This window comes from Schistocerca cancellata, chromosome 1 (assembly GCF_023864275.1).
Source record: "Schistocerca cancellata isolate TAMUIC-IGC-003103 chromosome 1, iqSchCanc2.1, whole genome shotgun sequence".
In the NCBI taxonomy this organism is placed as follows: domain Eukaryota; kingdom Metazoa; phylum Arthropoda; class Insecta; order Orthoptera; family Acrididae; genus Schistocerca; species Schistocerca cancellata.
Genome location: NC_064626.1, coordinates 862,133,117 through 862,146,469, shown reverse-complemented (window position 1 = coordinate 862,146,469; position 13,353 = coordinate 862,133,117). Strand labels below are relative to the sequence as shown.

Below are 13,353 nucleotides of genomic sequence, written 5' to 3'. Positions count from 1 at the left end.
AAAGCTCGGCTCCCCTCCCTCGTAACTCAGAAGACGAATCATATTCTCGAAACCACAAAATATTCTCCCTCTCTACAGATTCTTCCGAACGCCGCCCAACCATATTTTAGTATTTTGTCGTCGAGCGCGGAACGTATGCGAGGAAATACCTATACTCATACAATGGTACGTTTCTCAGAGTAAAATTCCTCAGAAATAACCCAGCCTGCGATTTCCGAGGTAACGCTTCCTCGTTCCTCTCTGCTGCGTCCAAGATTTTCAGAGTTTCCAAAGTATTATCCAGTTATCCTTCCGGCCCTACTACAATATCGGCCAGCTGCCGCTGTATTGTGCTTCCGCGTTCAGGTGCCCAGACCGTTCGTCTCGGCACCTCCTGTGTAAAGCAGGACCAACACAGCTGTGTGGGCTTTGCCACCCAGGGTTTGAGTTGCGCCTGCCGTTTCATTTCCATTGGCGTTTCAACCTCTACTGCTAGAGGCAATCATTCATTACACCCTTTAGATAATAAAGACACTCCGTCACCTTTCATGCAACAAGCGTTAACAACTATTTACAAGGTGTACGTGACAATGCCAGTCTTCTTACGATACACAACCTATCAAATTATACCTTATTTCGCTTTTCACGGAGGCCCATACTAATCAGCAACTACCAATTCCATTAGGTGGTTTGGTTTTACACTTTCATTAGCAGTCTGCTTGTATTATTACTAACTTTAACCCATTGACACCTGATATAATTTTTATTCTGTTGTGAACTCTCCTAGTCATATTATAGAAGTAAATTCATTCTGATAATCTCTATAAACAGTTCTTGGGGTCTACATCATCAGAACTAGCATGTATCTAGTCTTTAATTTTGTCTGCCTATTCTTTGGGTGAACATACTGTCCAGTCACCTGAATTTTCATTTGTCCCTCTGAACAATACACCTTCATTAATTTTATATAATACTGGTAACTTATCCTTTCGTTTGCTCCCCAATTTTTGTTTACTATTTTTCAAATTTCCTCATTATTCTGTTACTTCATCATATTTCTGCTAATTCTCTTAATCTCATTTTCTTCTTTGATCCCTTTTATGCAAAATATTTTTATGTGATCACTTCCATTGATTGCTTTACCATCTCCTCCATCAACTTGTAATCTGGACAAAGTATCAGGAATGGAACTGTGAATCCTCTTTATGTATTTAATCTCAGATTGGTGTTGTTGAAGGATCTAATCTACCGTTTATCGATCACAGCTTTTTTTTAGAGAAGTCAGTGATTTGTGGTCAGTATACACTGTAACCTGGTGCTCCCACAAGTAATTTTTGAACTTTTACAGAACAAGTTTTTTTTTCAAACATACTCAATGCTCTTCTTGCAAAAGCGAAAGCTTAAAATCTAGTTCCTCTTCAGTTCAAAAATTTGAAATAACTTAATTCCAGTCCCATATCCACTGCTATCTGCTCCTAAATGAAACAGTTTATTTAAATCTGGGTGCCTCAAAATTTCATCCCTACACTATTCTTGTTTTAACTCCTCGAACGGCTTTTGACAGTTTTCGTGCTAAACACAATTAACTTTGGATTCCAGTTAACTCGTTAAACGTGGACTGTTCAAATTCTGCCATTTCACAAATTTCTTACATAATCCTAAAAGCCTTTATAATGATTTTGAAAGTCTCTTATTCATGGAAGGTTGGCACTTCTTAGGGCCTTTTATTTTCTCTGCCCCCTTCCTAACTCCATCCATAGAAATTGTAAACCCAAAAATATCAACTCATCGGTACGAACTCCTACTTTTTCAGACTCAAAATCGTTTTTCTATTCTGAATGGCTTTACAATTCTCATCTAAAATTTCACAGTGTTCTTCTCAGTTTTTAGTATCAATGAGTAAGTCATCAACAACCCACCCAGTTAGCCATGTGGTCTAACGCGCTGCTTACCGGACGGGAAGGCGTGCCGGTCCCCGCCACGAATCCGCCCGGCGGATTAGTGTCGAGGTCCGGTGAGCCGCCCAGTCTGTGGATGGTTTTTAAGGCGGTTTCCCATCTGCCTCGGCGAATGTGGGCTAGTTCCCCTTATTCTACCTCAGTTACACTATGTCGGCGATTGCTGCGCAAACACTGTCTCTGCACGTACGCGCACACCGTAATTACTCTACCATGCAAACATTGGGGTTACACTCGTCTGGTATGAGACGTGCCCGGGGGGGGGGGGGGGGGGGGGTCCATTGGGGGCCGAACCGCACAATAACCCTGGGTTCGGTGTAGGGTGGAACTGGGGTGAGTGAACTACTGTAGCCTGTTGTGCACCACTGAGGGCTACGACAGGGACGAAGCCTCTCCGTCGTTTCTAGGTCCCCAGTTCAATACAATACAAGTCATCAACATAGATGGTCAATACTGAACTAATAATTATCCCCAGCACCTGGTACAAACCTCTTGTAGTTCCAAAAATGAACAGAAAGAAGTGGTAACTTTTTCTACAGGATCCACTCATTATTTTGTAAAACAAGGTACGGACACATACGGGGCACGTTCTGACAGATTTGTTTGATTGCTGGGGCTGGGAAGTGCTGTACCATCCACTACACTCCCTGGCCTTAAGCCCTTGTGACTTCAATTTGATTCTTAATTTAAATGAATCACTTCATGACATTTGCTTCAGAACAGTTACAGAGATTCGGCAAGCAACAGACCGCTCCACTCGAACTATAAACACAACTGGCGCTGCTGAGTGGATCCTACAACGTTCGCATCACTTACAATGGGTTATACACAACGCTGTCGACTAGCTTAAGTGCAGTAAAACCTTAAAACATGTATCTGTTTAGTATAAGTCGTAAATAAACAGTTGCTACTATTAAAGCTCCAACCCTCATACTTTAATCTCTCATTCAAATCCTCACAAAACTTTTTCGAGTTATTTCCATCTGTTTGTTGTACCTAGGAGCCCTCATGAATTCATTCTTTACATTTCTACGTTTCTCCTGTGACTAACACTTTGCAGAAATAATTGATCGAAAGTGTCGTTTTTCTGGTATATTCCAACTCCATTCTATACTGTCACACTTCAGTGAAGTTACTGCTTGTCTTGCTTCGTGGCTTTCAGTTCAGTCTACAGTAAATCCAATCTTTACATCATTAACAAAACCTGCAGGGTATAAATTACTTTTTGAATCAAATTCCAGATTATTAATTTTTTTTTCTAATCGCAGTAATCTCTGCCCTAATCTGAATAATTTCTCACTTGCTTTTCTATCCAGATTCTCCACACTGCCTTTCACTTCATTAGTTACTTGGTTCAATTCCTGGTCTTCTCTTACGTCCCCAGCCTGTGCTAGTGTATTCCCTTTAAAGTTCATTACAACTTTTTTTAAATCTTACCTTTTCTTGTCTTACGAACTTCTGGTTGGAACTTCACTACATTTTCCATAGTATCTAACAGCTTGAAGACATGATGTTCCAGTTCCTCTTGTCTGACAATACTTTGTTCCCTGAGTTGTTTTACATGTTGTTTAATTTCATCCTTAACTTTATTCACTGTCTTTTCCAAATTGGTCTGTCCTGTTTCTTTAATCCTGAACCCGTTTCAAAATTTTCTGTGCTCTTTCTACTTTAGACATCCCTGTTCTGAATTCGTTCTGTCCTAAGACTAACAAACTACACTTTCTATTTATGTGGCTCATCATATCAGTACTTTCCCCTTTAATTTCTGTTGTACCTTTATATGTTATATTTCCTGCTATCGTTCTTGCTTCTGTTTCTCTCACTTCATTTACTGTATCACTGTCCTCCTCCTTTGATAATTTATAAACGTTTCAACCTCCATTTTGATTTTTTTCCCTCTAACACTAACAGTTCCTTCAAAATATTTTGCTATTTGTCACAGTCAAAAACTCGTAAGAAGAATTTACACTTACACATGTTCGTCCTTTTGTCAGGAAAGTCAATTAACTAATTAAGGCTACCTTCTCACATGGCACCACGTGCAATTACCCCTCCCCCTCCTTCCTCCTCTCCTTTCGTTTCGCTATTTTTAATGTAATGTTGCTTTTAGGAAATATGAAACTGCTAAAATTTCTTTGTTATGTGTAATTCGATTTACCTACGGATAGGGTGACCATATGCAGACGTATAAAAAATAGGATAAACAGCTTGAAAAACGAGGACGAAGTTAGAAAAAAGAGGATACGCGGAAACATACGCTCAAATATAATTAATCAGTTAATTAATAGCCATAACATACATTCCTTACTTCTCTGAAGATCCGATTTTGCTTAGCAGATAGTCGTAGAAAGATACACAGGAAATTCTGGAGCATAACCGTACATTTAACAGATTCAAGACTCAACCTATTCCTGTCATCAGTCCACTGTGTTGTAATGAGCGAAAATATTCTTTTTCCATTTGCATTGTGCCCTGATATACCGAAAAATTATTTGGCAAGTTTTAACAATTCTGAACGACAATCAACAGACTTACTCTCACAAAAATATTTGACCCATTTTTCCTACAAGATAACACACCAAAGTCAGAATCATTACTATTCAGTTTCAGAAATTGCCTCAAATAACAGAATTCATCAAAGTATTTTACATCTTCAATTTCAAAAGCTTTACAATTATCTTGCAAATACAAAAGGCTTTTTTCAGCATCACTGTAGTTAACATTTTTTTTTTAAAGAGATATCCATTTAAACAGGAAAAGTCGTCAAACATACAGAACCATCGTTTTAATTATTCATGACAAAATCGATACAGTATCATAGCTTCTTCCATAACAAGTTTAACCTCTTTATCAAAGCCTTCTTCTGATGGAATTTCTAGCTTCGGTTTAATCTCTACACAATTTTCATTTAATTGGTCCTCAAACACCTTACACACAGAATCTAAAATTTCAACCTCTTCAAGCACAGAATTGTCCTCCTTTTCTGGCTGCAGAATGTTTGAACTGAATACAGACATTAAGGAATACAAACGCCATGAGTAGGCTTCACAAGACCTACTCTCAAAAAAATTGAAACAAAACCTTTGGTGGCTTTCTTTCAGACAAAGATATCAGAGCAGTATCCTTTCAGTACCTGCGGTAAGAGGCAACCACCTAGTTTTCGCAAGAGACAGGACTTGTTTGTAATTTACCTCCACAAATTCACAGTAAAAGTGTAACTGTTCCTTTCTAACAGTGTAAATAGAGAAATGATTACGAATTTTAACAATGCCACACTCCAAATCAACAGAAAGACCGTCAGCTCCATGCTGAGTTGCATTATGTAAAATGTGAGCCGGACAGCCCACACCGTTCAAATTCTTATTGTTTAAAGATGTCTTTAATCTGCCGTATATATTCTTGGCTTCCCTGCGATATACATTCCCAGAATTTGTGTTAACATTATCATTGGTAAGTGATACACACTTATTAGCAATATCCACATGTTGTAGTGTTTCTGTAACATACTGTGCATCAGTCTCAGATGTTTCATTTGGAGTAGGTTTAAGCTCAGTTAGTTTGGTTTTTAAACCACTAAGCTTATAGTCAAAGTACTGAATGAGAGTTGGGAACATTTTTATATTGCCATAGATACTTCCATTGGTCGAGACACCAAAACAAGATATGACACTCAAAGCTTCCATGGTGACATTCAAGGCATGAGGAGCAATTACTTTATTTATAATTCTCTGAGTTTTTCTTCTGGTTGAGGAGATCTTTTTAGCAACATCTGAATCAAAATAAATGACTTCATTCAGTTTTGGCGTGCAATCCATTGACCTAGACCAAAAATTACGCCTAACGTTATGGAATGCTAGTTCTCCTTCTCCAGCACGAACTCGGTGATTTAAAGGAGAAGTAGACTGCTGTTGCTGAAAAATGTGTCTGTACTAGATATTAAACTGCAACGCTGAAGATTTTTTTATGGTTCTCTGTGGTAATATGATGTTCGAGATCTTGGCCAGCTAGTGCAAGAAATTTAAAATATTTCAGTGACACAGTGACATGCATTTCGTTTATAACATTTAATTAAATTAAATGATGTTTACGTATGCTTTGCAGAACTGGAGAATTTTACCGCTAATTTCTCTCAGTTTTCCGAATATAAATAAACTGAATGACTAAGAAACCATGAAATAAAACCATGACAATAAAACATTCTGTCAAGTTATTTCTTACCTTTATTGGCCACTCAGACATAAGTTCCAGCTCCACATATTTAACAGTCTACTTCGAATTCAGTTCTCACTTTCTTGAAGGAAGGATACTGGTAAAAAAGGAATCTGAGAATCTACGCTTGCGTTTAGGCATTGCCATATATTTTATAAAACTCACTCGGTCGCAATAAACAGCAAATCACATTCACACATGAGTAGTGAGAACAGGACATGAAATCTATTATGCCAAGCCAATACAATGTCAATCCGAAACTGAATATATGGAGCAGAAATTTAAATAATCCATATTTTCACTCGGTTACGGATCGTTCCATGGTCAGTAGTGGAAAGACCCATAAAAGCAACGGTCCTGCCGCCACTGTACTTACAGTATTTAATGAAAGAGCAACAGAACGGGAATAATTGCAAAAATAATTTTCTTAAAGTCAACGTTGCGAAAAAGGAGGACAATGTAAAAATCCGCCCATACCCCGGACAAAGAGATAAAGACGAGAACATGTCTGAATTTATTCTCTCTTGCTCCTTTGCCAGAATAATTCCGCTACATTCTTCTATCAGTATCGTCAAGCTGGAAACCAAGTTTTTCTCCAAAAAAAATGAACATAAATATCAGCTCTGTTGATTTTATCCGCTTAACTTTTGTACTGAAATATTTCGACCTACTGAATATTGAATTTTCTTTATGATTACTTACACTTTTTCTTTGTCTCTGCATATAAGTACATGATTCATTTACTACTTGCGAGTATCAGGCGCTCGGGACTATTTACACATATACACAAAAGAAACTGATCACATCCTTAAAATTATAAAACTACCCTGGCCCTCTGGGCTGCTCAGTCTCTATACCCTATTTAATATTAACATTCGCATGCCTCTACTTCTTGCAGTCACGGCTGCATAGTCTCTGTTTTCATAGTCCAGTTAATACTGTTTGCTGCCTATTCTATGTATTATTTGTTACTCTAAAACCTCCTTAGTGGAGAACTTTATTCTTTGTAAACTATATATCCTACAGACCTTAACTTCATTCTTCATTTTGGTTTATACTCATACTGCTGTCTGATAAGCCAAGTCACACAATTCTGAATCATTTCCTTCAAGAAAGTCCTGGAGCTGTCTGTGAATGAGTGCATGTCCCCGAATGAAGTTCACAGCGGAAACGACTGGTTTCAGTACACAAGAAATATCTAAGTCTTTCCCACAGAGTGGTCGCTGATGTATGTTGCATGGAACCAAAAGAGCGTACAGAATTTGGAAATCGTCCGACTGAGTCCTGATCTGGTCCACTACACTCTTCCTCACTCCAGCCAGGTGTGTACCTCCATCAACTGCAACATTTTGAAGCTGGTTCCACTCAACGTTATAGTTTTGGAATTTTATTGCAGGGGTTGCAAAAGTCTTTTCCCGTTCATGTGCCATGAATGCTGCAAACGGATACCTAAAAGTCTAACATGACACCACGAATGAACACGAGAAGTTGTGACGTACTCGAGAGATGAGTATACTCATCCAGTGCCAGAGAATACCACAGAGGTTCCTAGCTTTCTCGCGGATCTGTAGCAATAACTTACTTGCAGTTTCTTCTGTTCTCCGAGCAAATGAAATTGCCGAAAGACTGATAACTTCCAAACAATGCGCTAAGGTCATTAAGTGCCGTGAGAGCACTCATTCATGCTTTCAAACAATTGTATTGCAGCTACCTGCAAATATCTTCTGCTCTCTTTTTTTTTAAGTGGTTTATCTGAAAATTACCTTGAGCAGTTTAACAGAGAACCGACTCGTGGCGATAACATATTAGACCTTCTGGTGACAAACAGACCCGAACTATTTGAAACAGTTAACGCAGAACAGGCAATCAGCGATCATAAAGCGGTTACTGCAGCGATGATTTCAGCCGTAAACAGAAACATTAAAAAAGGTAGGAAGATTTTTCTGTTTAGCAAAAGTGACAAAAAGCAGATTACAGAGTACCTGACGGCTCAACACAAAAGTTTTGTCTCAAGTACAGATAGTGTTGAGGATCAGTGGTCAAAGTTCAAAACCATCGTACAATATTCGTTAGATGAGTATGTGCCAAGCAAGATCGCAAGAGATGGAAAAGAGCCACCGTGGTACAACAACCGAGTTAGAAAACTGCTACGGAAGCAAAGGGAACTTCACAGCAAACATAAACATAGCCAAAGCCTTGCAGACAAACAAAAATTACGCGAAGCGAAATGTAGTGTGAGGAGGACTATGCGAGAGGCATTCAATGAATTCGAAAGTAAAGTTCTATTTACTGACTTGGCAGAAAATCCTAAGAAATTTTGGTCTTATGTCAAAGCGGTAGGTGGATCAAAACAAAATGTTCAGACACTCTGTGACCAAAATGGTACTGAAACAGAGGATGACAGACTAGAGGCCGAAATACTAAATGTCTTTTTCCAAAGCTGTTTCACAGAGGAAGACTGCACTGTAGTTCCTTCTCTAGACTGTCGCACAGATGACAAAATGGTAGATATCGAAATAGACGACAGAGGGATAGAGAAACAATTAAAATCGCTCAAAAGAGGAAAGGCCGCTGGACCTGATGCGATACCAGTTCGATTTTACACAGAGTACGCGAAGGAACTTGCCCCCCTTCTTGCAGCGGTGTACCGTAGGTCTCTAGAAGAGCGTAGCGTTCCAAAGGATTGGAAAAGGGCACAGCTCATCCCCGTTTTCAAGAAGGGACGTCGAACAGATGTGCAGAACTATAGACATATATCTCTAATGTCGATCAGTAGTAGAATTTTGGAACACGTATTATGTTCGAGTATAATGACTTTTCTGGAGTCTAGAAATCTACTCTGTAGGAATCAGCGTGGGTTTCGAAAAGACGGTCGTGTGAAACCCAGCTCGCGCTATTCGTCCGCGAGACTCAGAGGGCCATAGACACGGGTTCACAGGAAGATGCCGTGTTTCTTGACTTCCGCAAGGCGTTCGATACAGTTCCCCACAGTCGTTTAATGAACAAAGTAAGGGCATATGGACTATCAGACCAATTGTGTGATTGGATTGTAGAGTTCCTAGATAACAGAGCGCAGCATGTCATTCTCAATGGAGAGAAGTCTTCCTAAGTAAGAGTGATTTCAGGTGTGCCGCAGGGGAGTGTCGTAAGACCGTTGCTATTCACAATATACAAAATGACCTTGTGGATGATACGGAAGTTCACTGAGGCTTTTTGCGGATGATGCTGTGGTATATCGAGAGGTTGTAACACTGGAAAATTGTACTGAAATGCAGAAGGATCTGCAGGGAATAGATGCATGGTGTAGGGAATGGGAATTGAATCTCAATGTAGACAAGTGTAATGTGCTGCGAATACATAGAAAGAAAGATCCCTTATCATTTAGCTACAATATACCAGGTCAGGAACTGGAAGCAGTTAATTCCATAAATTATCTGGGAGTACGCATTAGGAGTGATTTAAAATGGAATGATCATATAAAGTTGATCGTTGGTAAAGCAGATGCCAGACTGAGATTCATTGGAAGAATCCTAAGGAAATGCAATCCGAAAATAAAGGAAGTAGGTTACAGTGCGCTTGTTCGCCCACTTCTTGAATACTGCTCGGCAGTGTGGGATCCGTACCAGATAGGGTTGATAGAAGAGATAGAGAAGATCCAACGGAGAGCAGCGCGCTTCGTTACAGGATCATTTAGTAATCACGAAAGCGTTACGGAGATGATAGATAAACTCCGGTGGAAGACTCTGCAGGAGAGACGCTCAGTAGCTCGGTTCGGGCTTTTCTTCACCGAAGAATCAAGCAGTATATTGCTCCCTCCTACGTATATCTCGCGAAGAGACCATGAGGATAAAATCAGAGAGATTAGAGCCCACACAGAAGCATACCGACAATCATTCTTTCCACGAACAATACGAGACTGGAATAGAGGGGAGAACCGATGGAGGTACTGAAGGTACCCTCCGCCACACACCGTGAGGTGGCTTGCGGAGTATGGTTGTAGATATAGATGTAGATGATGTTATAGGTTGAGCATTTTGTATGTTTGATAAGATGTCGCTACACACCTACATTGCGTTAATGTTTTTGTTGCTGCCGACAATAATATGAATGTTATGTAATACCGACACCTATAAGTGTAAGGTAAGATTGGCTGCTGCTTCTGAATACTGTACAAGTAATTTTAACCATTTTTTGTGTGTTGCAGGGTAACCAATCGAGCAATCAGCATCTCCATGTGTGGATTAAGAACATGGAACGTGTGAGAGACATGCTGCACACGAAGTTAAGTGGTTTGGTACACGATATGCAATCCGTCAGCGAGAACATAGCGAACTACACGCTGGAAGTTGACAAGGACAGACCTGGCAACTACGTACTCAGGTAAAAGCCGGTGTACAAACTTTTTTCGAACTCAGTATGATTTTTGAGTGTTTATTTCACTTTTTCCCATGAATGTAGTCTTTACTTTCATGCAAAATACTGAGATCATTTAATTCAAGGTGGAGTAAAAAAATGTGGCTGATAATAGTGAAGGAGATGGTTACAGCCACTAATCATTTATAAAGTTTTTGGAGTTCGTTTGGTTTTCAGTTTTTGGGTTTTCTTTTATCATAAAATGTGGCACATATTACGCAGCAGATGAGCAGAGCATTTCACTACAAAGAACGGTGTTACTACTTTGACTGGAAAAAATACCATTGTTCCCAGACACTATCTAAATTTTCATAATTTATGGAAACAATAACTTGGAAAAATCTGTGGTGCCTGACCCGTAAAGGCAGCATGTAGTGACCATAATACTGCCGCACTAAACTAAGCGCACAGCACAAAAAAATATAGTAGCTACCACGAGAAATCCAGCTAATTCCATGTAATAGTGCCTCTAGCGCAGATAATGGCATAAAGGAAGAGGGTTTACAAGTCCTGTTAATCCCAATAAACTAAGGGGGATCCTAAGAAGCGACGAAGACTAAACAGAAAATGGGAGGATGTCGGCAGAAAGGTGGGGACGGGTTTCCATGGTTTTGATATCTTCCGCTGTGATGGGTGTTTTAAAAACTGTTCGTACAGACCATGGAGCGTAAATACCGGTAGTTGTGAACGACAGGACAAGGCATGTCTCCCCAGTGTCGGGCATATGGAGCCGAGGGGTGGTCGAGTTAGCCTTGACAGGTAAGGTGAGTGTGTCTTGGATGTAGGAGGCGAAAAGTTTTACTTAGATTCTCTTGATTGTTGGAAAGGAGTGGGTAGTTTGGAGAGGATTGTGGTTGGTAAGGCAGTGGAAAGCTTTCCAGTAGTACTAGAGTTGGCGGGTGCTGTTGTACTGAGTTTAGAGCATGTTCGTCAACAGTTATAAAGAAACGGGTTCTATACAGTTATCGAATTTTAACGCTCGCGGAAGTTCTTTATTTTGCAAATACAGTAAGAATCTCAAAAGCATATGCGTTAGTTTCTGCAACGCGCTTCGTTGCCAACAATTTGGTTCAAAATGATGACAATCGATGTCCACTCACATGAGCATTGTGACTCTGAGGCGTAGCGCCTCGCATCACGCCTATTCAGATTTGACGTGCAATGTGAGTCACACGGAAGACAGGTGGCGTCCGATAGCTCGAGAGTATGTAGATTCTATGCGACATGATAGAGGTCCGTAGCTTAAGCCTCGTTTACACAACGGCATTGGGTTGCGCCACTCGTTGCGTGGAATGACCTGCACGCAAATGGTTTCGTATTTTACTGTAGACACGGCGAAGCCAGTATACAATTCAGTGTCGGCCTTATGTGGGTTCCTGAGTCGTGTCTGAAATGAAAGTTTTGGCAGCTGCGCATCGCTCGAGTTGTGATGCGATTTAAAGCTAGTTGCATAGAATCGCTGCATGAAAAAAAAAAAAAAAAAAAAAAACAGTTTCGATTCTTGGCTGGATGAAGAAGAGACGTCAGCTCGGTTGCTCAGCATCCTTGATGAAATAATTTGTAATGGAAGACCCAAGAAGTTCTTTTAATTATCTTAGAATGTCACCAGAACTGTTCACGTTTCTTCTAAATAGAGTTCATTATGCGATAAGGAACAAAGATAGTGTAATGCATGAAGCACTTTGGCCAGAACTGAAATTACATATCATATTGTGTGCATTCCAATCGAGAACACTCGGCATGGTATAGGAGTAGTCGACAGGATTCTGTGTGTCGTCAGAGTGATTGCAGCTTCAGAGCTAAAAAAACATATTGTTTCAAGAATAATTTCAATTCTAGATACGAAAAAGGAGAATAATTCTCTTCATAAAAAGGTGGTTAATTCCTTTTATGAGCCAATTGTAACTGTTCATCAAGATGAAACTAGATAATATCTTTAAGGATACAGAGTACTTTTCTGGCTCAATATTGTGTAAAAATCAACACCTATTTCTATCAGGAATTGTTTATATGTACATGTTTTACAGATTTTTGTTGATATCAGGTGATGCAGCACACTTTCTAAACAAATTAGAAGTATTTTGAACATTTTTGAACCTGCTTAGGGTTATTAAAATATTTAAAAAACAGATGCAATTTTTTCCAAAATGCTTCCTCAAATTGAGGTACCATTTAATCGAATGTTATACATTTGAAGGAGACCAAATTTTTACCAGATATGCATGACATGATGACTGAGGTAGTAGACCTATTTAATTGTACCTATTATGTATATTATAAGGATAAAAATATATCACAGCTTACATTTTAATTTTTATAACTTTATCCTACTAAAAATGTTATTTTTTCTATAATTTAATTGATTAGGTCTACTTCATAAGTATGAACTATTGCAAGTTACAGAAAAAAATTAGAGCAATGATATATAAACTTTAGGCATTATTTGTGCCTGAATTTTGAAAAATACAACTTGCAGGAAATTACGAATGAAGATATGAGTCCAATTAAACTGTGTCTCACAACATTCCTGAAGCATAGTCTTCATCCTGCAGCATTTCTTCATCTTCAAGCTTCCTCTTGGCATTCCTTTTACCACTTCTTGCTTCTTTGGTAACATGATGAGCGAATCTTTCAGCTTTATGCACCTGCTGTCTGTCACACGGGAGCAATTGATCTTCCATATTAGAACCACATTTTATGCCTAAATTTCTCAGGACTTCCAACATTCCTATCACTCCATCATTGAAACATATCACTGCATGTAGTAGACCAACTTTTAATGTATTTAGTCCCC

The 13,353-nt window shown here is 39.3% G+C and overlaps 1 protein-coding gene across 2 annotated transcripts in view; it reads left to right on the top strand.

The window, feature by feature from the left end:
* LOC126162490 (uncharacterized) overlaps nucleotides 1-13,353 on the top strand; it is a 194,986-nt gene that overhangs the window by 66,775 nt on the left and 114,858 nt on the right. For both annotated transcript variants that reach the window (XM_049919043.1, XM_049919034.1), the window contains exon 5: nucleotides 10,351-10,526. In XM_049919043.1, the coding sequence (XP_049775000.1) occupies nucleotides 10,351-10,526 (176 nt within the window). The remainder of the gene's footprint in view (nucleotides 1-10,350; nucleotides 10,527-13,353) is intronic.